General features: G+C 35.0%; 1 protein-coding gene across 3 annotated transcripts; it reads left to right on the forward strand.

The window, feature by feature from the left end:
• LOC147283797 (putative serine/threonine-protein kinase WNK7) lies at window positions 1-3,843 on the forward strand. Of its 3 annotated transcripts, XM_086245897.1 has the most exons (8): window positions 1-178; window positions 612-748; window positions 1,007-1,044; window positions 1,285-1,512; window positions 1,611-1,831; window positions 2,102-2,259; window positions 2,344-2,776; window positions 2,871-3,843. In XM_086245897.1, the coding sequence occupies exons 2-8, from the start codon at window positions 647-649 to the stop codon at window positions 3,701-3,703; spliced, it is 2,013 nt and encodes a 670-aa protein (XP_086102023.1). In that variant the 5' UTR covers window positions 1-178; window positions 612-646; the 3' UTR covers window positions 3,704-3,843. The 3 variants fall into 3 exon arrangements, with proteins under 3 accessions (XP_086102023.1, XP_086102024.1, XP_086102025.1); XM_086245898.1 differs by lacking the exon at window positions 1,007-1,044; XM_086245899.1 differs by lacking the exons at window positions 1-178; window positions 612-748; window positions 1,007-1,044 and having other exon boundaries at window positions 1,423-1,512; window positions 1,591-1,831.
• Window positions 3,844-26,858: the final 23,015 nt, after the last annotated feature.

Genomic DNA, 26,858 nt, shown 5'->3' on the forward strand with positions numbered 1-26,858 from the left:
ATTGTTCAGAACAGAACACGAGAAGCTGGTGGTCCATCCATAGACTTCGACACTTGTTCGATTTCTCTCTCTCCTATATAAAAGAAATTAAACCAGAACAATCCATTTTGTTAGGGTTAGGGTTTCATTTTTTTTCTCATCCACCAAACAAGCTGAATACAACCAGCTTCTTTTCCAGGTAACCAATTAGAAACTCGTAATTTGTGTTGTTTCTGATTCTGGGTCCTTTTCTTCTCCGAAATCGGTTACCGTGAATCCTTTAATTAATGTTGGTTTATATATATATATTTTTTTTTGGAGGGCGAAAATGAATGTTTGAATTTTGGGCGGGTCATTGCTTTTACGAAAGCTCAATTAGATGTATGAATTTTGATTTTTTTGGTGGTTATATGCAGCTTTATAATTCGATAGGTTAGGCTTTTTATTTTTTTGTTGAGTACCAGCCAATTTGATATTGATATTTGAAGTTGTTTGGATTTTTTTTATCGAGTATCAGCCAATTTAGTGCTCTGCAATGCTGAAACAAGGAGTCAAGTTCTAATTTGATGCTTAATTTCTTAATACAGTTTTTAAGACATTAAAATTTTGATTTTGTCTAATTAATCATTCAGGTTATAAAATTTTAGACAGTACAGCTCCTGAAACAATGAGCTCGGCTGGTTTGGAGGCTTCAGTAAATGGTTCTGGATATGCTGAGCCGCCTGATCCTGATGTTCTTGAAATTGACCCAACATGTCGTTACATTCGGGTAATGTTCACATCCAATTCTCTGTTTTTCTATTGTTTATTATTATTTTTCTAAATTGCATTTAGCTCATGAGAACAGTAGGACAAGGAAATAATTTGAGCACACATCAATCGAGTCACTTTGTTGGAGCAATTGACCTGAGTTTTTTTTTTTTTTTTTTTTCTCTCAATCATTGAAATTCTGGAATATGTAACATCAGAAAACAAAGCACTCTGAATTTCTTTCATGGTATTTATTGTTGCTTGTGGGTTCTAACAGTACAAAGATATGCTCGGCAAAGGTGCCTTCAAGACAGTGTATCCACTTTTCTAGATTTTTTGAAATTTGGTGCTGGTTTCATTCTCTTCAAGGTTATATTTTGATTTTATTTACGTGGGAACTGCTACATCTACTCTGTTCTTTTCTTCATTCCATAACTTTAAATTTTCTCATGTGGCTGAATAATTGGGAGATGTGAAATTAAGCAGCAACTCTATAAGTGGCGTTGACTTTTTTGGTTGATTTTGCATGCTTTCCTTAATTTCTGTAACAATTAGATACAAAGCATTTGATGAAGTTAATGGACTTGAAGTAGCATGGAACCAAGTTAGAATCGATGAAGTGCTACAATCACCGGATGACTTGGAGCGGCTCTATTCTGAAGTTCATCTCTTGAAATCACTGAAGCACAAAAATATAGTAAGGTTTTATAATTCCTGGATCGATGATAAGAACAAGACTGTTAACATAATTACGGAGTTGTTCACTTCGGGTAGTCTCAGACAGTATGTCTATCTTCCTTCACAATGTTTGTTTTAAGTTCAAGTGTATTTGTTTTATGGTGAGATTAGCCTTGTGGTTAGTGGATCTGATTTGTGATTAGGTTTTGTAAGAAACACAAGAAAGTGGAGATGAAGGCTGTGAAGGGATGGGCAAGGCAAATTTTGACGGGTTTGGACTATCTTCACAGTCACAACCCACCAATTATACATAGGGACTTGAAGTGTGATAATATATTCATTAACGGTAACCAAGGAGAAGTTAAAATTGGAGATCTTGGGTTGGCAACTGTCATGGAGCAGGCGAATGCCAAAAGTGTAATTGGTACATTTTTTGTTTTCCTTCTTTGCATCACTGACCATTATTATTTTATGTAATTGGTCCTTTGGTTGTTTATGAAAGTTTTTAGACTAATAATCTTAAAGCAAAGTAGACATTACTGCTTTGCCATTAAAGGCTGGTTATATTATATGTGATGTTTATATTGAAGAGTGAAGACAGCACTTGTATGCCTTCCTTTTTTGTGCAGTTAGTGTTGTATTTGTTGTCTTACTTTTCTGTTTCTGTTGTATTAATTTGTGAATGTGATCCTAGGGACACCTGAGTTTATGGCTCCTGAGCTGTATGATGAAAATTATAATGAGTTGGTAGATATTTATTCCTTTGGGATGTGCATGCTAGAGATGGTGACTTTTGAATACCCTTACAGTGAATGTAGAAACTCAGCTCAGATATATAAGAAGGTTTCATCTGTAAGTATTTCAAGACTAAGTGGCCTTAAATTTAGAAAGCTTAAAAATTGAGGCTATCACTAAGGTTACATTTACACTTTGTAGGGAATAAAGCCTGCTTCCCTTTCCAAAGTAAAAGATCCAGAAATGAAACAATTTATTGACAAGTGCTTAGTCCCAGCATCTCAAAGACAGTCAGCAAAGGAGCTTCTGATGGATCCATTCCTCCAATTGAATGGCTCAGGAAAAAATCGTCCTCTGCCACTTCCAGATATTGTATTGCCCAGAATTGGAGCCTTTGGGGATCGTTGTGTGATGTCAGAAGGACCTGCTAGTTCACGGAATAGTGCCTTTTCCATGGATTTTGATGATGGAGAGCCACCAATTATCAACTTTTTCAATACATCTGTCGATGGTGAGTCAAATTCCTTTTATGTGGAGATTCAAAGGTCAAAGAGAGGCAATTTCTTTTTATTAAAAGGCGAGCAGAATGATGAGAACTCCATATCATTAATACTGAGAATAGCTGATCAGAATGGTGAGTATAAACAATATATTACTCATTTTCAAACTAATAAAGTCTAGTTTTGATTTATTATCAGGAAGCTTGATATTTTCATACCTAAATGCAGGTCGGGCAAGGAACATTCATTTCCTATTCTACATTGACAGTGATACAGCCCTTTCAGTTTCAAGTGAAATGGTTGAGCAGCTGGAACTAGCTGATCAGAATGTTATGCTTATAGCAGAGTTGATTGATTTGTTATTGATGAACTTAATACCTGATTGGAAGCCTTGTGTCCACGTCGATCATTTGATAGCTCCAAACAGAACTAATATGGGCCATCAGGAAGACTCTCAGTCACCAAAACATCAAGAAAGCTTGGTTATAAATCCTCAAAATGTTTGTGAGGATGTCAAATCCTCAAAGCCACCAGTTTTCCCAAGTTCTTCCTCCTCTGAGGGTTCTATTCCACCAAGACCAGAAAACCCTAACAATGTGATGGTTACTTCTCATTCTAACATTGGTCTCTCAAGTGCAACCATAACAGAAGATCGGTGGTCTGAGATGTCATATGCTTCTGTAACCTCTAAGGAACTTAATTTTACAAATTGTTCTCGTGCTTCATTTGCATCTGCGGAGTCTGGGTCTTTGGACTTAGATAGATATATGCCAAATAAAGGAGGGAGCCAGTCTGCATGTGGTTTAGAAGTAGGTGCTTTTTCTGACTACATGAGCAAGGTTATGAACTTGGGAGGCAACAGTTTAGAGACCTGTGCAAGTTGTTCAAACAATGTTTCTTGTTTGTGTAATCAGGACGAATACGAGGAGTTGAGAAGGGAGCTGGAAACGATTGAACTGCAATTCCAGATGGCAATTAAAGAAATATCAAAGAGAAGACATGAAGCTATCATGCAAACAAGAAAACGGTTGTCGCAGAAAAAGATAGAGTCAGTTCACTAGTCCCTTGTAATTGTTTGCCTTATTTCTCACCTTCATTTTTCACAATCTCCCTTACAACTGTAGATAGTTTGTTCCTGGAGGACAAAATTTATACGTTTCTTGTTCTGAAAACTTACCTTGAGGTCTAAGCCAAGCCATTCTTTCTTTCCCCCCTCCCCCTTTTTGTAATTAAAGCATGACTTTTTTTTTTTTTTTTTTTGAAAAAAATAAACTAACAAGAGCCACACAAACACCCAAGACCCTGGTAAGGAAAATTGGAATGCCAAAGTTGAGGATTCTGCCTGTAGTGTCAGTACCTAGCTATCCAATCCGCTACTGTTTTCATCTCTCGAAACATATGTGAGACATTAGCATCTATGCAAGACCTTAAAAGAGATTGAATATCTTGAACAATTTTGAGGATCATCCAAGTTTGACGAGTTAACATCGAACACTAGTTTAGAGTGGCCTTCAATCATGAGTTTATTATAACCATTTCTGAGCAGCCAATGAAGTACATCTCGCAAGGGCAAACACTCAACCAACAGCACTTATGCCCCTACAGGTTTTCCTAATGGTCCTTGACAACAAAACCATATTAAGCATGGTTGTTAATCATTAAACCATCAAAATTTAATTTAAAAAACAATTGGGAGAAGGTTGCCGAAAAATCAGCTGGGTTATGGTCTTGCCAAGAGGTCACAAGGTTTGCTTCCCAAAGACTAGTAAAAGCACAAGTTTCTGCGTGAATGCCCGAGAAGGGATTTAGCCTTTTATTTAGAAAACAATATCATTCGGTGTTGCCCAACCTGCAAACAAAAAACCATAATTTTAGAGATATCATCCTGATTGGAAACACCCGGACTCCAAATAAAATATAGCCAGTCCAAAAAACTCGAACAATGGGGCATTCACAAAACAAGTGGTTAAGATCCTCCATCTTTTGGTGACAAAACAAACAGTCAGGATTAATATGAGTGTTAAAGCGCCAAAGCATCGCCTTAGGGAGTATGTTTCAAATAAGTAGCCAACTAAAAAAATTAATTTGAGACACAATAGGGAGCTTAATTCCACCTTCAAAATAAGTTTAGCACAGGGATGAGCATATTCATTCAAGGAATGTAACTGAGTAGCTGATTTATTCAAGCTAATCCATGATATGCACAATGGGAAAGGAATAGTTTTAATCAGGCAAACCACCTCCTATTGATCAATACACAGGCCTAGTGTATTGATTGAGCGCGAAGGTAAGTCTATTCTATCAATGGGCAGTCGACATTTTATTGAATGAGAGGCTTGATGAAACTGCTTTGCTGGAAACTAAGTGTAAGACAGTTTGTACGTGTATTGATACACAAAAGTACTCTATCAATTGAACACACTGTCAAATTCTACCAGACATGAATTTGATACGCAAGTGAGACACTATCAATAGACAATGCATGTGAAGAATAGCTGGTTTGACAAAGACACTAGCATTTTAACAAGCAACTTAGGATAGTCACACAAGCAACCTACATTCATTTAGTGCTTTCTCAAATTTTATCATTGAAGCACACAAGCAATTTCTAAAGTGAATTTTCTTAGTTTGAAATATATATAATATTATTATCTCTAAAATTCTTAAGAAACACAGGAGATTTACGTTTAAAAAGACAGTATAAGAGATTTACACATAATAAATTATACATTTATTGGTTAGAGTATTTTAATTTTGGTTGAGTCAATAGGAAAATAAAGACAATCCAAGAACTTGATAGAGACTAGTGTGGTAGTGTGGTAGGTGTATTGGGATAGAAATGAACAACAAGTTTATTGGGACTTTGAGAGAGAGAGAGAGAGAGAGAGAGAGAGAGAGAGAGAGAGAGAGAGAGAGAGAGAGAGAGAGAGAGAGAGAGAGAGAGAGAGAGAGAGAGAGAGAGAGAAATATAGTAGAAAAAGACGCAAAACAAAGGAAAAATAGGAAGGAATAAGCTAAACATAATAACAATAAAATGTTTTTGAAATAGTCAGGAGGGTCAGCTAATTCCTACCCTCCGCCACTGCTTTTGAGAGAACTTAATTTGCATATTCAGGGTTTTAGTGTGAGATTTTCTTGAAATTATGAACTATCAAATTGCATAAACACTTAATTTTTATGATAGTTCATCATGCATAATCATCGATAATTTAAGTAGATTGTTCCATGTTGAATCAACTTAGGCTATCAAAATCTTTCATACTTGACTATTATGATTTGGACTTATGCATCAAGGGTGAAACACCGAGTTTGTGCGATGGTCTATGCCTCGAGGTTATTAGGGAGCACATGGATTTTCAAGTCTCCATGCATAGAAGAACGTTAAAGAAGGCTGTTAGATTGAGCAGTTGCAAAGTGGCGTGCGGGTTTGTTGATTTCTGGAATGCATCTATTAGTTTTGTATGATCAAGTTGTAAGAGTTTTGAGAGCAAATAACGTGGGTTGAACTCAAGATGTGGGCTCTTGGGCTCTAATAACTTCAAAAGTACCCAGCCTTTCTTTTGGTTTAACTGCAGAATTCAAAATGTTAGGACATATATATCTTTTCCTTTTGAATTTTGAAACTTAAAATTGCTCTTAACTGATGTCTCTTTTTGAAAGGTTACAATATCTATTTTATAAGTACAAGTCTTAACCAGATTAATAATAATGATTTTTCATCAGACTTATTACAAAAACTTTCTTGTTCATACTATATACTCTATTGAAGAGAAGCACATCCAAGTTCGCTAGAAATCAAAGATCCTGTGCTGGGTCTTTGATTTATAGATAGTTGAATCCTGGGATATAGACGCCTATTGAACTTCAAACACAGAGAAGGGGCGAAATTCTGTCTTTAGGACATTGCCAAGTTTGCAAGCCTCTATCTACATATAAAGTCAATTCTTTGTTTTCTTCACGACTATTATTCATTTGTAGATTAAGTTTTGTTTTGTTGTTTACTGTAAGCTATCTATTGTATTAATAGTGTGATCATTAAATTATCATTTTCTTTAACACAAGTCACATGGTTGCACTTTTCTAATTTAGAGTGCATTGGTTTGTCTGGACTTTGTCCCATGGTTTTTTCCTGAGGAGGGTTTCCGCGTTAACATTCTGATGTGCACTATGGTTGAATGTTTATTTTTTGATTAAGTTGATTAATTCATAACTTATGAATTCATTTCATAATTAATCAACTTGGTAAATTTAAATTAAATTGGTTAAATTTTGTGATTAAGTCTATTCACTACACCTGTAGACTTGTTAGTGGTATATTAGGGAATTTCAGCCTTTTGAGATATATTGTTTCAAAATAAACTAATGTGGCATTTGAGCTGCTGAAAAACAAGACCATCTAAATCCAAAGTCATCAACAAGTGGTTGAGCAGCTTCGTTAGAGTTAGGATTAGAGAACCACAGTCGAAACCTTTCTTCTTAATAACAAAGGAAAAAATAGGCAAAACTTTGATATAAAAACTTTCTTGGGGCCACAGACCATATAAAATATATATGGTCTAAGTTGTCTAACCATAAATAAAAAAGTAAAGTTCGAATCTAAGATAACAACTCTCATAATAAGCACGTCCACCTGTTCTTTTCATGGCTTTCTTTTGGGAGTTTGCTTATTGCTACATTAAGACACTTCCCACAAGATTGGATAGATAGAATATCCCTAGTGCATTGAGCCGCACCATAGAGTACTAAATCGGGACTGTTGGATACCTGTAGTTCCCCATGAGCTAAAAACCATGGACTATTAGAAGCTTCGATGCACAATTGGGTTAACAACTTATGAACTATCTGATGTAATATGGAACGATCACCTTCAAACAATATGTTATTCTTCAAATAAATCCCATTAGTTGTGTCAACAATATGAAAAAAATTAGCATTTAAATATTTTATGAGGCAGTCATTGTACCAAATAATAGCTCCTTCACTATAAGGACAACGCTAGCTTGCGAAGCTTTGTGACTGCTTCCCTCATGCAGATTCTACAAAGGTTTTTGGAGATTGTCATCCAGCATTGCACTAGCCCTTATACAACTTTATGAATCTGGTTTTTATATATGCCTTTCACACCAGTTCGATATTTTTTTATAAAGAGCACTTATAGTTAAATCTGTGAGTAGCTCATTCAAGTAAAGTTCATAACCTCCATTAGCTGGAAATTGAAGGGCACTAAAACATGCATGCTCCAAAACAAGACCTCCAAAGACCATATGCAGCTGAAAAAGAGAGAAACATAAGAATATACTTAGAGCTAGGATTAATGGCTTTGAGCAATACATCATCTTCAATATCTAATTATTGAACTTTAATTGCATGCATTCAGCTTAATTGATCTTAAAACAAACTCATAAAGAAAAATTGATGAAGGTATGTGCTTCTATATATATGTTTAGTAATAGACTTAGTAAAAGTAGTACACATATTATAACAAAATTAGAAGCGGTTGATGTTGGTGTTGATATATTAATGCAGATGAGTACTCTAGAGCTAACCAGTTAGTAAGATAATATGACGTTAAATATCATTTTGAACCCACTACACAATGTAATTTCATGATCTGGATTGTTTATTTTTTCGGCTTTCATTCAAAGATCATCCTTAAAAAAAAGTGAAAAAAGTAACAAAATCGGAAATCGTTTAGCCAACTATTAGTAAACTAATTGTGCTCATATAAATGGACGAACACAAGTTTTTCAAAAAAAATGAAATGATTGTAATGATAATCGAATGACTAAATGATTTCTGATTTGGTTGATTTTTTGCAAGATTAATCTTTGAATGGAGACCTAATATATAAACGGTTTGAATTATGAGATTACATTTATAGTAAGCTCAAAATAGTTGTTAATATTGTATTATCTTATTAACTATTTAACTCTAAAGCATTTTTGTATTAATGCATATATATATATAAATAGGTTTTGCGGCTTTTGCTCAATTCATGCCTGAAATAGCCATATATGCTTGCTATATATATAATTAAAATTAATCATCTTGGTCACTTTCTTATGAAAGCAACAACACAAACGGTGATATATATATATATATATAGAGGAGTGCTCTAAAGTTAACCAGTTAGCAAATTAATACGAACCTAACCATACTTTTAGGCCCACCACATTACTAATCTCATAATCCGAACCATCAATTATTTAGGCTATATTTCAAATATCATCATTGCAAAAAATCAACTAAATCGAAAATCATGTAGTCATCTAATTAAAATCAAATAAATAGACGATCAGTATTTTCGATAAAAGCATAGAAATAGTTGTTATTATAATCAAATGACTAAATGACTTCCGATTTTAGAGATTTTTTACAGGAATGATATTTGAAGTAGGGCTTAAAAAATAAACGATTCGGATTTTGAGATTACATTGTGCAGTGGGCCCAACAGAGTAGTTAGTTTTATATTAACTTACTAACTAGTTAGTTTTATATTAACTTACTAACTAGTTAGTTTTAGAGTATTCTTGTATATATATGAAAATTTTCAGGTGGGACATCCGCACATGGAGCCTGTATAATTATATATATAATCAAATCAATGTTAATTTGAATAAAAGGTGACATATGATTGGTGGTCGGGTGGTGAGGATAAAAGGATCGCAGTAGTGCTAGACATTTTACATTTTTATACCATAATTTTATACCACCTTATGTGGCAACTTACATGGCATTCATGCATTGGACACTAAAAAATAAAAACAAAAATCCAAAAAGAAAAAGAAAAACTTTGTCCAGTAAAATAATGACACGTAAGATGGTATAAAAATATGATATATGAATGTGGTAAATATAGCATTATTCAAAAGATCGGCCTATAAACAAAATAGAAATCTCATAATAACCCAAAGTTAGTACCTATTCTAAATTAAGTTAAATTTGCTTTGTACCCAATGTATTCAAAAACTCGCCTGAGAGGCGCCTCAAGGTGCGATTGGAGACGAGGCCCATAGAAATCTCTTCCGGCGGCCAGATGTTCGACAGAATGCCACAGAGGTGAATGCCTTTTGGCTGAGCCGGCGTATGCCTTGCAACGACGCAGCTCTAAAGCGTAAGAAGCGTGCGCCTAATTGGGCTATTTTAAAAAATAAAAAAAAATTTCACAAGCACAAAAAGATGTCTTTTTGGGTGAGAGTTTATTAAATATAAAAAAATTAAATTAAATTAAATTAAAAAACCTCTTTTCTCCCCTCATTCCTCTCTTCCCTCGCGACTGCTCTCCTTCCAAGTGAGAAAAAAAAAAAAAAAAAAAACTCTAACCCTTCTGATAGCCATGATCGGCAGAAACCCATAAGCTTAGAGATCATTTCGGCTGGAACCCAGTAATAATTCTTAGCTAATTTCGGCGGCATGGTTTTTGAATTTTTGCTCTCAATCTCATGTGTAAGTTGGAGTTGCTATATTGTCGGATTGCCTACATTTGTGATTGGAGGTATTGGGGCTTCACTGGAGGTCTGCATTTTCACTTTTTGGACATTATAAAAATTATTAGTGATTAAGTTTTACGCCTTAGTGACGAATGTTGAATCGGGTTATCTTGGTTTACTCATATTAAGTGAAGTAAGTTTAGTAGCTCCGTTAATTGGGTTCTATTGGTAATGATGAGTGAGTGAGATGAATGAAGTGGCTTTATATTTTGAACTTGCTTAATTTTCTTATGTTTTGTGAATGATCTTATTAGATCATTATCCATGTTTGGATTCCTAATTAATTTAGGCGATTTTGTTGAATTTGATATGTTTTATAGATATTGTTATGTATGAATGATAGTTAATATTATTTTTTTGCTATATAATATTTTTTATAATATGTTGATGCATGAAAGACTTACTATTAATACGTTGAGGTTTATACCTCCCACTTTGTGAGACCGAAAAAACCTCGTTTTTACATCTGAAAATATTGTTTGTACCCCAATTAAAAATGAAGATAAACATGTAATTTTTCCTAAATTTTTTTTGAAATTGGCCATTTGATTTATATTTTCATATCTTATTCAATTCTAAATCGTGTTCGTGTCTGAGTTATTATTATTATTACTAGCTTTCTTTCATTGATAAGAAGTCCGATCCTGCAAAAAGTTTGCTCGTTCTTTTAGAGGCGTAGGGTTATAACTTTTTTTGGTTCTGGAATGTTATAATTTTTCCTTCCTCAGCTTTGCAAAAAGAATCCATATTGGACTGCAATTGTAGCCAGTTAGTTGTGGGTCCTTCAGTACACTCAACTTTGTTATTGTCAATGGTCACTTAATCCACTTCATCATATCAAAAAAATAAGTATTAATTATGTCAAATCATGGGCCTCCCTTGAATTGTGCAAAGCATATAGTGGAATGGGCATTACATCATCTCTTAAAGATGATAAAATAGATGAAGCTAATTTTAAACATTATATTAGCAATCAGAGTGATTCATTATACATTCACCTCCTTTAAACGACAAACGTGGTAAAAGCATGTATCTTAATCTCATGATTAGAGATTAGTGAGATTTCTATACATAATCTCATCCATTGTTCTAATCCGATATCAATTTTTCACTGTAAAATTTGGGCTCCAAAATTTTAGTGTAGAGCTAATTATTTATTGTTCTTGTCTATAACTCATTGGGAAACTTTTTTCAGTCATAAGGGGGAAAAAAAACTTATTGGGAAGCTTTCCATTTTTTTAGTTTACTTTTTGCCCTGAAACAAGGAACAAAATGGTGCTATTTTAATATGGTCAAACGAGTTTCTATAGGAATTTGCTTTTCTTCTTTTTCAAAAAGAAAATCATATTTTATTTTTTATTTTCAAAAAGAGAGAGTGTGGCAAGAGACCGAGAGTAGAAACTAGAAAGAACTGGAGATTGTATTAAAACCAATTTTGAAGTGAAACATTGAAGTAATTTTTTTTTTTTTCCAATTTCACAAAATAAGAAATTTCAAAAAAATTAAAAAGAGAAATATTTCTGTTTTCCAAAAAAAAAAAAAAAAATCACAAAAGAAAATGGTTACTAATTATACCCTGCGGTTAATGATTGCATCCAACTAATGTGGCACCAGCACTTTAGAAAAGTAATAATACATCCGTGGTAATTTTCATCCTTAAAGCAATGAGCCAAAACATAACTTGAAATGAGGAGTACAATAATGAATATACCACAAAAACATACATACAGATGTCAAAACAATAATAATACACATCAATATAACATGCATGGCCACATTGAAACATCAAACCCTAAAATGTACCAAAAAAGAAACATCAAACCCTTAACGAATTTCAGATTTCAATAAATTCCTCAGAGAATCCAATGGAGCCACAAATTATAACAAAACTTTAAACTCATCAAGACACCCCATGGTGATCATATCGGGTAACTTTTCTTCATTTTTCTTTTTCTGAGTATTTCTTTTGCACTTGATATAATTTAGACTCCATTAGGATTTTTTTTTTTTTGGATGAGGGATATATTCATTATTTTATATTATAATGATTACACACCTTAATGCTAGCTAGTCCTCTTATTTCATCATTATATGAGAATTACATTGGTTATAATTTGAGATTGTTCATGAATACACGTTGTACAAAGTAGACGATTATGGAAAATATTGCAAAATATAGTTGGACAGTTGTCAATTCACTTGATGAAATAACATTATAAGCTTATCTTTTGTTACTGTAAAAATAATTACTAATTAATTTTTAATTATCCCAATATATAGTGCATTGGTATACTTTTCACATTAAAGAAAAACAAAATCTTGATTTCGCTGAAAATGAGTAGAACTAGCATGTACTTTTAGAGGTCCGAAGTGAGTCATAAAAATAGGGCTTTTGACTCTTCATATACATTATTTTGGGCTAACATAATCTGTAAGTATTAAAAAGAGTATAAAATTTTGATTGACTGCATCAACAGCGCTTGATCTCTTCCTTAGCGAGTCTGTTGTATTCTAAGAGAAATTCAAAATCTTGCCTCACTGTTTGAGAAGACGTACTACTTTCCGCCATATATTATGAGAAGCTAATTTTTTTTTTTTTTTGATGCTCTTGCAGATCTTGGTCATTCAAAAATCCTCAGTTAGCACTTGATCGTGTGTGGTTTCATACCCTCCACAATCTTGTCTGCTCTTGGTTGTCACGGTGGCTTTGTTATGTAATTTACTTATCTCCAATGAAAAAAAAAATAAAAAATTTGGGACCCTCAACATTTAGGCCCTAGGTAGTTGTCTCATTTGCCTACACTCTAAACCGACTCTGCAATGTGTCTATTGTGTTAGATATATTTTCATAATTATAAATATGAGATATAAAGAGGATTTAGTAAAGTGGTGGTTTTATAACCGCATGAAATTAACCTTTCACTGTGAAAGGGTGCAAAGTGGTCTTTGCACCACTTGGGTTAAATTTGCAGAGGGATGTCTCTGTCAAAAGGTGTCTATTGGGTTTAAAGTATATGGCTTTTGATTAAAAGATGTCTGTTAAGTTTTGTATGTGACTTTTGATCAAAGGTCTCTAATGGCCATTAATTAATATTGGCTGCAATTAACAACTCTTAACAAAGAGTGGTAACCCAAAAATCTGAAAAGGTATTACACCACTGGGAAAAGGTACATCATCTCTATATAAAGAGATGATTTCCTGCAGATTTATTACATTCGAAAATTCTATTTCCTCTCTTGTATCTTGTGCTTTCATCTCCTTTGAGATTTCTAACAAGCCTTTACTATAGTTTAATTCTAGAAAAAATATCTAGTAATTGTTATACTGCAGAAACAATTACTAGAAACCTTGAGTCTCTTGAAAACCTTCATTTAAGTGTTGGGTTGGTCTTCGATTGTGCAAAACGCAGACTAACATTACCATATTGCTAGGCTTCATTGTATCCTAGAGACTTATTTGCATATCCCCTTTGCACACTTATTGTGAGGGCAAATAAAGTCTTAAGAAAATCGTAAACATTTACGTGCCTTTGAAGCATTTTTCCCTCTCTAGCCATTACCCACATACACATTGTTCCAACATATTGTGTTTATATCCTTTCTATTAAAAATTCCACCTTACGAATATACAAAGAATACACAAGCACACACTTAGCTCAGCTGCTCAAGTGTTAATAGAGCATTCATCTTATCCAAATAATGCTAAATATATCACATTGGTATAACATTTATAATAACGGTATGAAATCCATACAAGTTGTATCTAATTTTATTAGAAATGTAGTACCCAATGAGCAGTGGCGGATCTAGAAATCTACTGGTAAGGGGGCAAGATTAATCCAACAAGGGGCAGAAGCGAGGCTTGCGAATTGCGATTAGAGGCAGCAGCCAGCAGGGGGCGACGGGTGACGGCAAGGGAGCAGGGGGCGACGGCAAGGGAGCAGGGGGCGACGGCAAGGGAGCAGGGGGCGACGGCGACAACAAGGGAGCAGGGGGCGACGGGCGACGGTGACAGGCTCTGGTTCTTGCCCCTACCAGCCATGGCTGCAATTAAGACCCAAGCTTCATTCATGGGGTCAAGATTTTTCATCAAACCCTACCTTTCTGAGTTCATGGGGTCAAGTGACCCCATTGACCCCTTTGTAGATCCACCCCTGCCAATGAGGTACCAATAATTTAATCTTATCTGTAAATATTCACGGCCGACAGAAGTTCAATTCTTACCTACTCTCATCTTTTAATTTTTCTTATAGCAAAAGTCATGAATTATGTATATTATGGTTTAAATGCATCTTGTTTATATAAATTGTTTAGGCTTAATAATTATTTTACCCCCTCAACTATGATAGGAGTGTCAAATGACCCCTCAAAAATAATTTCACTAGTTAATTTTCCTTTAAAACTTTTAAGAATAGGCCAATGTGGCCCATTCCGTCACAATATCTTAAGATCTGTCTAAATTAATTCATATCACATGTCATGCGCGCGCGAGGTAAAGTGGACGATTAATGTCTATATTTGGGGTATAATAGCTATTATACCTAAAATAAAAAAACTGAAAGAATAAAAAATATGATAAAATGGCTATTATTGCTTTTTCTGTTTTTTATTTTATTTTAAGCATAATAGTCATTTTACCCCAACAATGATCATAAATTATCCATTTTACCCTCAAGCACATAGCATGTGGCATGTGTTTGGACAAAAATGTGAAAGCAATCTTATAAAATTGACGGAATAGATCACAATCTATTTTTAAAAGTTTGAGGCGTTAAATTAACTAAATTTTTACTTTGAAGGACAATTTGAAACCCAAGACATAGGTGAGTGGACAATTTGATTAGATCACCGAACAAGGATCCCATGCTATGTTTATAGCGCTTATGGTGTGTTTGGATGAAGAAAAAAAACTTGGAATTTAAACAAAACTCAGCATTTAATAAATTACATGCTCTAATTTTCTTGTTTGGGTTCATAATTATAGAATTTTGTAAATTTTATGTGGAAAAAAACTTTGGATTTGAAAACTGTAAATTTTAAGTTTAAATTCTATCTAAATTGGTGTCATTTTCAAAATTTCAATTTTTTTTTTTTTTTTTTAAAGAAGGTTGTGTCCATCCATCACCTTGCCAATTAATTACAATACCACCACCACTACCACCATGCCGCCGTTACCACTACCACCACCGTCACCACCACTGCCACCGCCACCGCCACCGCCACCGCCACCTCCACCTCCACCTCCACCTCCACCTCCACAACCACAACCACCGACACCACCTCCACCGCAACCACCACCTCCACCGCAACCACTATGACCGCTACCATCACCATCACCACCACCGTCACCACCACTACCACCGCCCCCTGCCACCACCATCGACACCACCTCCGCCACCACTACTGCCACCACCATCGCCGCCACCGTCACCACCACTGACACTGCCACCACAACCACCACCACCATTGACACTGACATTGACACCGTCCCCGCTGCCTCCATCACCAGTGCCATCACTACCACCATCGCCGTCATCGTCGTCGTCGCCACCACCACCACCGCCAATGTCGCCGTTGCCGCCACCTCCAATACCCCAATTTTTGCCGCCACCACCATTTCTCCCACCGCTCGTGGGCCATCACCTCTACTACCATCGTCAACTCACCACAAGTATCATTTTTATTGTTGTCACCATTACCATCACTCTTTTATAAAACTATTATAAATTTCATATTTAAATTCTATTATGATTACATTTATCCAAATAAGAGAATTTACAAATTCTAGAATTTTAAAGCACACGTCATTTTTAATTCCGTCGTTTGTGAATTTCTTAGTAGTTTCAAACTATTTCATCCAAACACACCATTAGTGTTTATAATCACAAAATCATCATGGATTGTTGGGCATAAACCTAGAATCGATAGATCGACACATAAAATTATAAAGATCATATACTGTCACAATATATCACTTATTCAAGTTTGCATTCATTTTGAATTTCACTTTCAACCTCGTATATTTAAAAAAATAATAGTGATTTAATTTGGCGTGTCTAGATTGTTGCTATGGTCATATTGTCACCGTGTGCAGTAAAAAGCAAGCTTAAAAGAATTATACTTTCATTATAGTTTTTGTGTTTTGATCATATACTTTCATTATAGATAAAATCTTATCATAATCACGTGATTTTGTTTGATTACCCACACAATTATTAATTATAGTACATGGTGACCATTCCTCTCCACCATAGAAATCAACATAATTACTTGGCAGTTGATTACTTTAATTATTTTGAATTTTCCGACCAAAAAGAAAAATTAATTAAAAACGTTGCTTGAATTAGAAAGAGATAAAATTGAAAAGTATCATCAGGGAGCTTCTTTAGTAGTACTACAACTAAAATATTGCATGTATCGTTTGACTATACAAAGTAGTGCAACATTAAAAAGAAAAAAAAAACAATATAACATTAAGAATATCAGTAATTAGCTAGAGCTGCTGTCAAGCTGTTGATTGTTACTAATAGTGATGCAAACAAAAGAATTTAAGAACAAAACAACCCCAATCTTTCTCCTAGCTAGCTAGGCTGCTAGTTAGGCTGCTAGTACATACATATAATAGAGCAGAAACCAAGACATACCCATTACATCTGAAAAAGAAAAAGAAAAAGAAAAAAACCAATAACATTGTCACATTGTCATCATCAAACAGCCAAAAAATAATTACCCTTTGACACAATTCCATGTACATTGTCCACCAGATCTCTTTTTTTGTGAAGAAAATTAATTAAGAAACAAAAAGATAAAGAAAAAGAGAAACCCAGGTCACTTAGCTGTGTCCAAAAGCTGTGTATATATGAATATGAGAGTCATGATCAGGGTCAGGGTGATCTCCAAGTGCTTCTTAAGCCAATGTCATTGTGCTTCCTTGAGGGGCCAGAAGCTGGTATTGGTATTCTTCTTGGCAAGAACCCCAAAAAGTGGCCTGAATACTGATACTTTGGCTTCAACTTGAACACCTGCTGGCTGGTTCTGGAGGCATGACAGTTTCCATTGCCAAGAATGAAGATGAACATCAAGAAAAGCCATACAAGTAGACCAACAGGTCGTCTACATGGAGCCATTTTGGAAATTAGACTAGAATAAAGAGAGAGAGATCAAAGAGGGTTTGGTGAAGTTTGGTTTTGAGGGTATTGATGAGCCAAAGGTGGTGAGAGCAGGAAACATGGGCAATTCAATGCACAATTGTGTGTGTATGTGTTTAATTGTTTTGAGATATGTGGTTATGTTTTAGAGAGAGAGAGAGAGAAAGAGAGAGAGAGATGACTTGAAGGAAATCAGATGCTTCTACCAAATACCCACAAGTAAAAGTTATGTTGGAAGCAAAAAAGTTGAAAAGCTGGCTGGCTTTGGACGAGGAAAAGCTTTTTTTTTTCTTTTCAAATGGTGTATTTTAAAAGCTTAGAAAAAGATACAAGTGAAGTGACAGAAGAAGAAGGTAAAGGGTTAAAGCCTTAAAGGGACGAAAAATAAAGAAAGAGTTGTGTCATTGTGTGTGGCACTGTGGCCCTCCCTCTTCTCTTAATTAATTATTTGTAAAATGCCAAGAAAAGGAAGCAGCGGCTAGGATGGACCATGGAGCTTGGAGCTAGCTAGCTATAGGCCTATAGCTAGCTAAGAAATTAAGGAAAAAAAAGAAGAGAGAAATTAAATAAAGAAAAAAAAAGGGGTAGATATATGAATATGTACATGTTATGTCATTCCTTTTGATATGGTTAGGTGAGTGTTTGGTCCCACCTCATATGAATGGCCGACTAAGGAACCTGTGTAGTATTGTTTTAGACCCCCCCAAAACAGGAAATCTTGTCCCTTTGCCATACCACCTTTGTAGGCTTTATTTTTATGCAATCTGTCTTTCCCTCTCAGCTCTGTTGTATCAGCTGAGTGGGTGTGTGTATGTGTCAAGTACTTAACCCATTCCCCTAATTAAGGGACTGAAATTGCACTGTCAGTCAGTCAATGTGACACAAACTATACGCAAGTGAACAAATCTTAATTGGTACGGACTACACTCACTCACAATCTATCTAATCTCCATCCCTTTTACTGTTTCAAATTTGATCACAGAGATAAATACTGTTTATTCACTTTTCAGTACGTATAAGAGAGAGAGAGAGAGAGAGAGAGAGAGAGAGAGAGGTTATAGCTAGGGCCCAGGGCCATAGGATTGGACTGACCTCCATCTGCATATATGGTCATGCATGCACTCATGCCTATCTCACATTCTACCAAATAAGTAAACCACGCACCAAATTGAGATTAATTCGGAATTAATGTTTGCAATGGTCATGGCCATTTCCATGCTTGATCCAGATTAACTCCATAAATTAACTATGGAGGCACCCAACAAAGCAAATAAGAATTCTCATCAAATGACCATTTGCATGTCTTGTTTACTTTCTTCACCTTCCCATAAAAATGTTTAGGCTTTTTATCACAAATGGTCTCTCAACTTTAACCAAATTATAAATTTAGTTCTTAAAGTGCATTTTCATTCAATGTAGTCTTTCATATTTACCATTGCACATCAATATTGCCCTTCCGTTCAATTTCATTTGAATTTTCATAAAAAATGATCACGTACACCGCACAAAACGTTTTTTAAGGATAAAAATGTCTTAACACACTCAAAAAGGGTGTGGTAAGACTCGGGTTGGGAATCATTTTTTTTCTTTTGTTTTTTTTAATTATTTTATTTTTAATCTATTTAAGGGTAAACTTAGAATTAAATCATTTGTAGGGTCTTTTGGGTAGTTATGGGACATGTGCCCATTTTGGCCTTGAGAGCAGGTGCACTATACATAACAATTTTTTATGAAAATTTGGACAAAATACAACAAAAGGACAACTTTGATGTGCGGTAATAAAAATGAATTACTACATTACGTGAAAATGTACTTTAAGGACAAAATTGATATTTAAGTAAAAATTGAGAGACCATTTGTGATAAAAAGCCAAATGTTTATAATTTTAACTTTGTCGAACTATAAAATATTTGAACCGTACTACCACTTATATATTAATTAAAGGGTGCTGCTATTCAAATCTAATTTTTTATTTATTTATATCCCCACCATGATCTATACATCCAACTATAAATTTAAATTTTTAAAACTTATTACTACACCTGACAAGTTTTCCAAAATTACCCAATAACACACCCGGCCAACAATTTCTATTTTCTATACCCAACAAACACACCCATCATCACCACCACCACCAACACCATAATCACCGCCATCCAACCCCAAATTGGGTATCAGCAATGGCATCACAAAAATCCATTCAAGAGAAGTGTTAAAGACATCTTCAATCATTTGAACAAAAATATTGTTTAGAAACTTAAAATTCATATACAAAGGGATTTGGGCATTCATGCATTTATAATTTTATACAGATCAGAGATTCATTCACAAATCATAAAAATCAAATAGAAAAATGCACAATTCATATTTGAAGAGACCAAAATAAATCATTAATTTATATCAAAGATTTGTGGCAATTACAATTGACAAAATCAACCAAATTAAAAAGAAAAAAAAAACGTCTGATTGATAGAGAGAAAGATCCACTCAAATTGCTCCATAAAAAGATTCCTATTTTCTATACCCAGATCCGAGGACGGCGACCGCCACCTCCCTAGCTTGCTCTGCTATGGTGGTTCTGCAAATTGAGAAAGAGAGAGGGAGGAGGTGGAGGGCTTCCGATCTTCTCCGTTGACAGTGAGGTGACAGAATGAAGGGGCTATCAACGGGCTAAGGGAGAAGAAGGAGGCGGTGGCGGAGGGCTGGGTTGCTTGTAGGCATGAGACGTGAGTGGCTGCTATTGTTTTTTTTTTTTTTTTTTTTTTTAAGAAATACTAAATAATTAAGATGGGAAAAATAAATAATTCAAAAGAAAATATCCAATTTTAATTGGGAAACATATTTTTTAGTTTAATGAAAATACTTCAATTTATTTAATTTAAAATAAATGTTAGTGTTGTGTTGGGTATAGGTTTAAGTTAAAATAGTTTGAAATTTTTTAAAATAAATGTTTGTTCTTGACATTCAATTTAAATTAGGATAAAATTATAAATTAATATTTGATTAAATTGTTGGGAGTGCTAATAAAAAAAATTGGATCTCAATAGCGGCACCTTAATCATAATTGAGATATTTTTTGAAATATGGTTTAAAATCATCTTGATTATTGTCTTGATCATTATGAATAGTCAACCATCATTTAAGGAGGGTAATTTTGTTTACAAATAAACTAAAGAATTAAAATTATTAACTTTCTAATGAGAAGATTGAAGAATTAAATAATGCATGCATTGAAAATAAGATCATTTAGTAAAATTTTCCAAAACAAATGGTAGGTGCAGAATGAGGACAATAAATGAAAAGTAGTCATTCCGAGAACACGTACTAGCAGTCTACCACATATTCGCATAATATAGCGTGTATCGGAAGCTACGTCTAAGAGTAGTTCCTTTTTATTTTGGCCACTAGTTAAGTTAAGAGTTTGCTTTACGTTCTCAGTGTATATCTGATTTACGTTATTGTTTGATCCAAAAATAAGCTAAATGTATTAACTTGAAATTTTTAGATGAGATATATAAGCAAATAGGTATTAAAATTTGAAATTGAAACTAAGAGCATTAAGTTGTTCAATAGTTTAATTTTATGAACTATTTTGACATCTATTGAACTAAATTGTAATTTTACTTGTAGTGATTATTTAATAATTTAGTTTAAAAATTTAAGATAAGAGACAATGAGATATAATGCAGTCCATGTGTCGACATGAGATATGCCGTAAATATATATTTTTTCACATAGTATGTCAACTTATTGAAATGAATTTCATTTTTGAGTTCAATTTTGTGATCTCTAAAATGAACTATTGATCCTTAAATTGAAATGAACTCTACTACTACAAGTCATTTTTTTACCTTCAGTTCAATATATTGCAATAAAATTAAAATGAATCTCACAACTGCATATGCTCTAATATGTAAGTTGGTCCATGGTTGGTGGTTCTGAGTTTTAAACTTTTTTTTTTGTCAAAGAATTTTAATTTTATATATAGAACACAAATTCTCTTTGCAGAATGTATGTTTTTTAACTAAAAAATGGACATGAGTATTTCTATGATATTTTGTAATTTTTAGGTTATTTATTACGAGGTTTAACATGTTAGGAAATATAATTCTATGTTTTAGGGTATATAATTATTGTTTGAGGTTATATTTTAAGTATTAAATCTCGAGTTTTGGGTGGGAACCCAAAACTTAGAGTTAAAATCTGAATTCTAATAGAAGAACGAAAACTCAAAATCATGAGAGTTAAAATCAAGGAATAGATCTTGATTGATAATTAATACCCTAAATAATTAAATTCTTCCAAATTTAAAATCAAATGGTTAAAAAAAAAAATTATAAAATATATGCGTGATGCAGAGAAAATTATTGATGTATAGAGATGTCAACATGTGTGAAATACTATTATACTAACGTCGTCCCAAATGCAGAGGTAAGTAAATGCAAGTGTCAGAGTCGTCTGGTGTGGGATCCATACATGCCATCCATTCTGCTCCAGTCGTATGTAAGCTCTGAGGTTCAATAATATTAAGTATCGCTTCTGTAGTCGTACGTTGAACACTGGCTGCATTTATTGACTTGATCGTGACCCTACATATATCCATAAGGAAAATTAATATAATTTAGGGATTAATACCATTTTGCTCCCCAGACTATTACACTTGTATCAGTTTGCTCCCCAGACTTCTAATTTAGAAAATTAAGGACTCTAACTTTTTTAATTTTGCCAATTGAGGTTCTTTTGTCAATTTACACATTTTTTATCTAAATCTTTGAGGGCAAAATGGTCCCTTCCAATTAGATCTTATCATTTTTTCTTCATGCATCATTTTTCCTCTTTTATTTCTTGCTAAATTTTGCTTGATCATCTCGACATTTTAGATGAAAAATGTATAAATTGACGGAATAACCTTAATTGGAAAAATTGAAAAAGTCAGGGTCCTTAATTTTCCAAATTAGAAGTCTGGGGAGCAAACTGATACATGTGTAATAGTTTGGGGAGCAAAATGACATTAATCCCTATAATTTATAGGTTACTTCTTTGAGGCATCAATTCAATTAATACCTCAAAGATAAAACAATAGCTGAATTAGATTGAATTAAAAACAAAGTTTGCTCTTAATTTGGGGCTTCATCTTGAAACTCCAAAGTTTTGCTGTCTATTTTAAAAAATCTGATTGTTTGGTTTCATTCCATATTTGATTGTGATAATAGGTTTTGAGCAGATTTAAGTCCAACATTGCATGTTTTCCAAAAATTTGGTGTTAGGGAAAACATGCATGGCCGAGCTTTTCTGTTCTCTCATGCGGTGATTATTGTTCTAGGGGACGGCAAAGAAGACAGGCATCTTAATGTAGACAGGTCTGCATAATGTTGCGGATGTCTATTTTGGTAACTTAAACTTGCAAAATTGTGATTTTGGTACATAATGGGCTTTGGTGTCTCTTGTGGGAACTTATATTGATATAACAGTGAAGAAAATTAGGATGGAGAAAGTTACGTAAATGGACAAACATTGTCATAGAAGTATTAACTGAGAGAAAAACTTACCTCCACCCAGGTTTTACCACCTATTATTTCCATCCCCCCTCTTTCTCTATCTCTCTCATCTCTCTATTTCTCTCTATTTATCTTTCTTTTTTTCTCACTTTGTCTCTTTTGTGATATCATATATCCCATAACACATAGGTAAGTTATTCTCATTAACTGATTATCGCCTATGAGATTTAAACTGATGATCTATTCCGACAAACGGAAATTGTCATTTATAAAACTAAGGGTTAAATATATTTTTCATTTATACAGCTAATGAAAATGATCATGTGTCGTGGATATTTCAGTCAACTCATGGGAAAAATAACCCGTTTGGTATCCTATTCAATTTTTTTTTTAAATGTGAGTTTTTCAAAATCAATTTTTAAAATTTGAAAACTTGTTTGGTATGAAATTTGAAAATAATTTTTAAATTTTAAAAATGATGACAGTTAAGCTAGGAAGAAGGAAGTGTAAAAAAAAAATTGAGAAAAACGATGTTTTATTGTTTTTTAAAAGAGGCATGTTTTTGAATTTTTTTTTAAAAACTGTTTTTGAAAATGGTCTACCAAACACGTTTTCTTGACTAAAACTTGTTTTTTTGTTTAAAAAAAAATAGTTTTTGAATAAAATACCAAACAGGCTCTTAGCTTTTAAAAAATGACTAAAATTGAAAAACACAATTAAGAAACAAAAAAAAAAAAAAAGTGACGAAATCTGGAAGTTTAATTGGATGAGGTGGATGAGGCAATGTCCTCAATGGTCGATCGAAAGCTCTATATGGGTCTCATTGTATGATACAGGGGGCTCACAAATTCAATATTCTAATCAAAAGAAAGCTTTGTGAGGGGACTAATTAAGGGAGGGATAGGCAACCCTCCTTTCTTGCCTGTAGACCCAAAAAGGAAAAATCAGAGTTATTTTGTTAGGACCTTGTGATTTTACTGTTTACTCATTTACATTACAGTTTTACTATTGTAACTAGGATTGGGTCTTTTGGTTGTTATTGGGAGTGGGCCAGGTGGCACACGAGTTGTGGGTGGGAAGCCTTATATTGTCCAATAGCTTTCCAAAGCAAAAACAGTTTGTATTTCTGGTTTTACGAATATAATAGCAGTAACTCCATTGGAGCTCTGCTCCTTTCTTCTTCCTCTATCATCTCCATTATTTTCTCTAATCTTTGCATAGTTAGGTTAAGGTTGAAAGAGGTTCAACATTTGGTATCATAGCTAACCCGATCCTCTGTTCCCTTCCTTTTATACCCCGCTATTTGACCCGACATCGTAAAATGGAGACCCGTTTCACGACCATTGAAACCTCGGTTGGTACTCTCACCGCCGACCTCCAGGCCCTCCGCAATTCCCTCCCTGACACGATCGATGACCGCCTCGCCCCTTGCTTTGCCCAGCTTCGTCGCGACCTTGCTCGTGGTGGGGGTGACCACTCCGATGATGAGGCGGAGGGGGCGGCCGGTGGCCATTTTTGTTTTCGCCGGCGTATCGATGCTGATGGGGGTAGGGGAGCTCAACAACGTCACCAATGGCAGCCTCGGCTCGAATTTCCCCGATTCACTGCCGGCGACGACCCGCTCGCCTGGATCTACAAGGCGAAGCAATTCTTCACCTTCTACAACACGCCGGAGCATCAGAAGGTGGTTACCGTCTCCTTTAACCTCAAGCATGAAGCCTTGCAATGGTTCAGGTGGATTAACTGCCTTGTCACCACGCCTCATTGGGAGGACTTCATCGGGGCCTTTTGCAAAGAGTTTGGGCCTTCTGAATTCGATGATAGTGCTGAGGCACTGTTTAAGCTCAAGCAAACGGGTACTCTCAAGGACTATATCTATGAATTTCGTCGATTAGCTACTCGTACTAGAGATGTTGGACCTGTGTTGCTTAAGAGTTGCTTTTTGGGTGGTTTAAAAAATGAGTTGAAATTTGATGTTAAGCTCTTTAAACCAGCCACTGTTCATGAAGCAATTTCCATTGCTGTCCAAATAGATACCAAGCTCACTGAATTGAAATATGTTCCTCCTAAATCCAACCCCAATGTTAAAACCCAACCATTAGCCCTTCCAGCTCCACCAATCCACACCAATACAGCCACTAAATTTGGATCCAACACCCTTTCCAAGTTTGGTAATATACCAGTTAGAAAACTCACTCCAGAGGAGGTGCAAAACAAGAGGTCCAAAGGGCTTTGTTTCTACTGTGATGAGAAATATACTAGGGGCCATCGGTGCAATCAAAAGCAGCTTCTCTTGGTTGATGTGAACTTTGATATTGAGGATGAGGAATTTACAGATGAGGAGCTTATGGTGGACAAGGGAAACACCACTGATTCTATGGGTGCGCTGCAACATATGGAGTTAAGTGAGTGTGCATTTTATGGCACTGAAGCCAAACAGTCACTCAAAACCATGAAAGTGAAGGGAATGATTGGGAATTGTGCTGTGAGAGTGCTGTTAGATTCTGGGAGTACACATAATTTTGTGGACTCTAGGTTGGTTAAAAGAATGGGGTGGTTAGCTCACACAACCAGTCAGTTTGAGGTCATGATTGCAGATGGTGGGAAAGTAAAAATCAGTGGGTGTTTGAAGGCCCCTTTAGATATGGGGAGTTATACTTATGATGCTGAAATGTATGTATTGCCATTAGGGGGTTGTGACGTAGTATTGGGAATCAAGTGGCTAGCCTCTGTAAGCCCAATTTTGTGGGATTTCCAACTCCTCACTATGGAGTTCACTGTGAATTCAATCCCATACCACTTGTCTAGTATTGATACTCAAGGCCCCTTAATTCAAGAAGCATCTCTATATCAAATTGAAAAGGAGTTAATGACTTCTAGTTTGGGCCTACTCTTGTATTCAATTGAGGCTGAAAAACTTGAGGCCAATGATTTGAGCAACAAGCAAATGGAGGAATTGCAGACTGTGTTACATTCTTTCGACGCAATGTTTCAAACTCCATCTACATTGCCTCCCAGCAGGCCTCATGATCACAAAATACCCCTGGTTCATGGTGCGAAACCCCCAAGTATAAGGCCCTACCATTATGGACCATTACCAAAGACAGAGATTGATAAAGCAGTCCAAGAATTGCTCAATTTCGGGTTTATAAGGCCTAGTCACAGTCCTTTCTCTTCACCCGTGCTACTAGTTAAGAAAAAAGAAGGCACATGGAGGATGTGCATGGACTATAGGGAGCTCAATCAACTCACAATCAAGGACAAGTACCCAATTCCTCTTATTGACGACTTGCTGGTTGAACTATTTGGTGCCCAATACTTCACCAAATTAGACTTGAGATCAGGCTATCACCAAATAAGAATGAGCTATGAAGATATTGAAAAGACAGCCTTCAGAACTCATGAAGGACACTACGAATTTATGGTGATGCCATTTGGGCTTACCAATGCTCCAGCCACTTTCCAAAACTTAATGAATGACTTGTTTAAGCCCTATTTGAGGAAATTTCTTCTCGTATTTTTTGATGACATCCTAATCTATAGCAACACCTGGAAGGATCATTTGAAACACCTTCAACATGCTTTGCAGGTATTACAAGATAATCATCTATATGTTAAGAAACAAAAATGTGCTTTCAGACAGTGTAAAGTGGAGTATTTGGGCCATATAGTCTCTAGGGATGGGGTTTTTGCTGATCCCTCCAAGCTCAAGGCCATTGTGGATTGTCCAGTACCTCGAAATGTGAAGGAATTGAGAGGTTTCTTAGGCCTCACTAGTTACTATAGAAAGTTTGTACCTGATTATGGCAAAATTTGCCAACCATTGTATAAGCTCACTAAGAAGGATGGATTTCAATGGGATAATGAAGCTACAGAGGCGTTTCAAAAGCTCAAAGATATAATGGTATCCCCACAAGTCTTGGCTCTCCCTGATTTTAACATTCCCTTTATTTTGGAATGTGATGCTTCTGGGAATGGGATAGGAGCTGTGCTACAACAAAGGGGAAGGCCCATAACATTTACAAGCCAAGCTCTTGGGCCCAGGAATCAAGCCCTTTCAGTCTATGAAAAAGAGCTGAT

Source organism: Dryas octopetala, chromosome 5 (genome assembly GCF_963921425.1).
Source record: "Dryas octopetala chromosome 5, drDryOcto1.1, whole genome shotgun sequence".
Classification (NCBI taxonomy): domain Eukaryota; kingdom Viridiplantae; phylum Streptophyta; class Magnoliopsida; order Rosales; family Rosaceae; genus Dryas; species Dryas octopetala.

Coding starts and splice junctions, on each gene's coding strand:
- LOC147283797 (XM_086245897.1), top strand. CDS start 647: ATGAGCTCGGCTGGTTTGGAGGCTTCAGTAAATGGTTCTGGATATGCT. Junction 749..1,006: donor CAACATGTCGTTACATTCGG/GTAATGTTCACA, acceptor GGGTTCTAACAG/TACAAAGATATGCTCGGCAA. Junction 2,777..2,870: donor GAGAATAGCTGATCAGAATG/GTGAGTATAAAC, acceptor ACCTAAATGCAG/GTCGGGCAAGGAACATTCAT.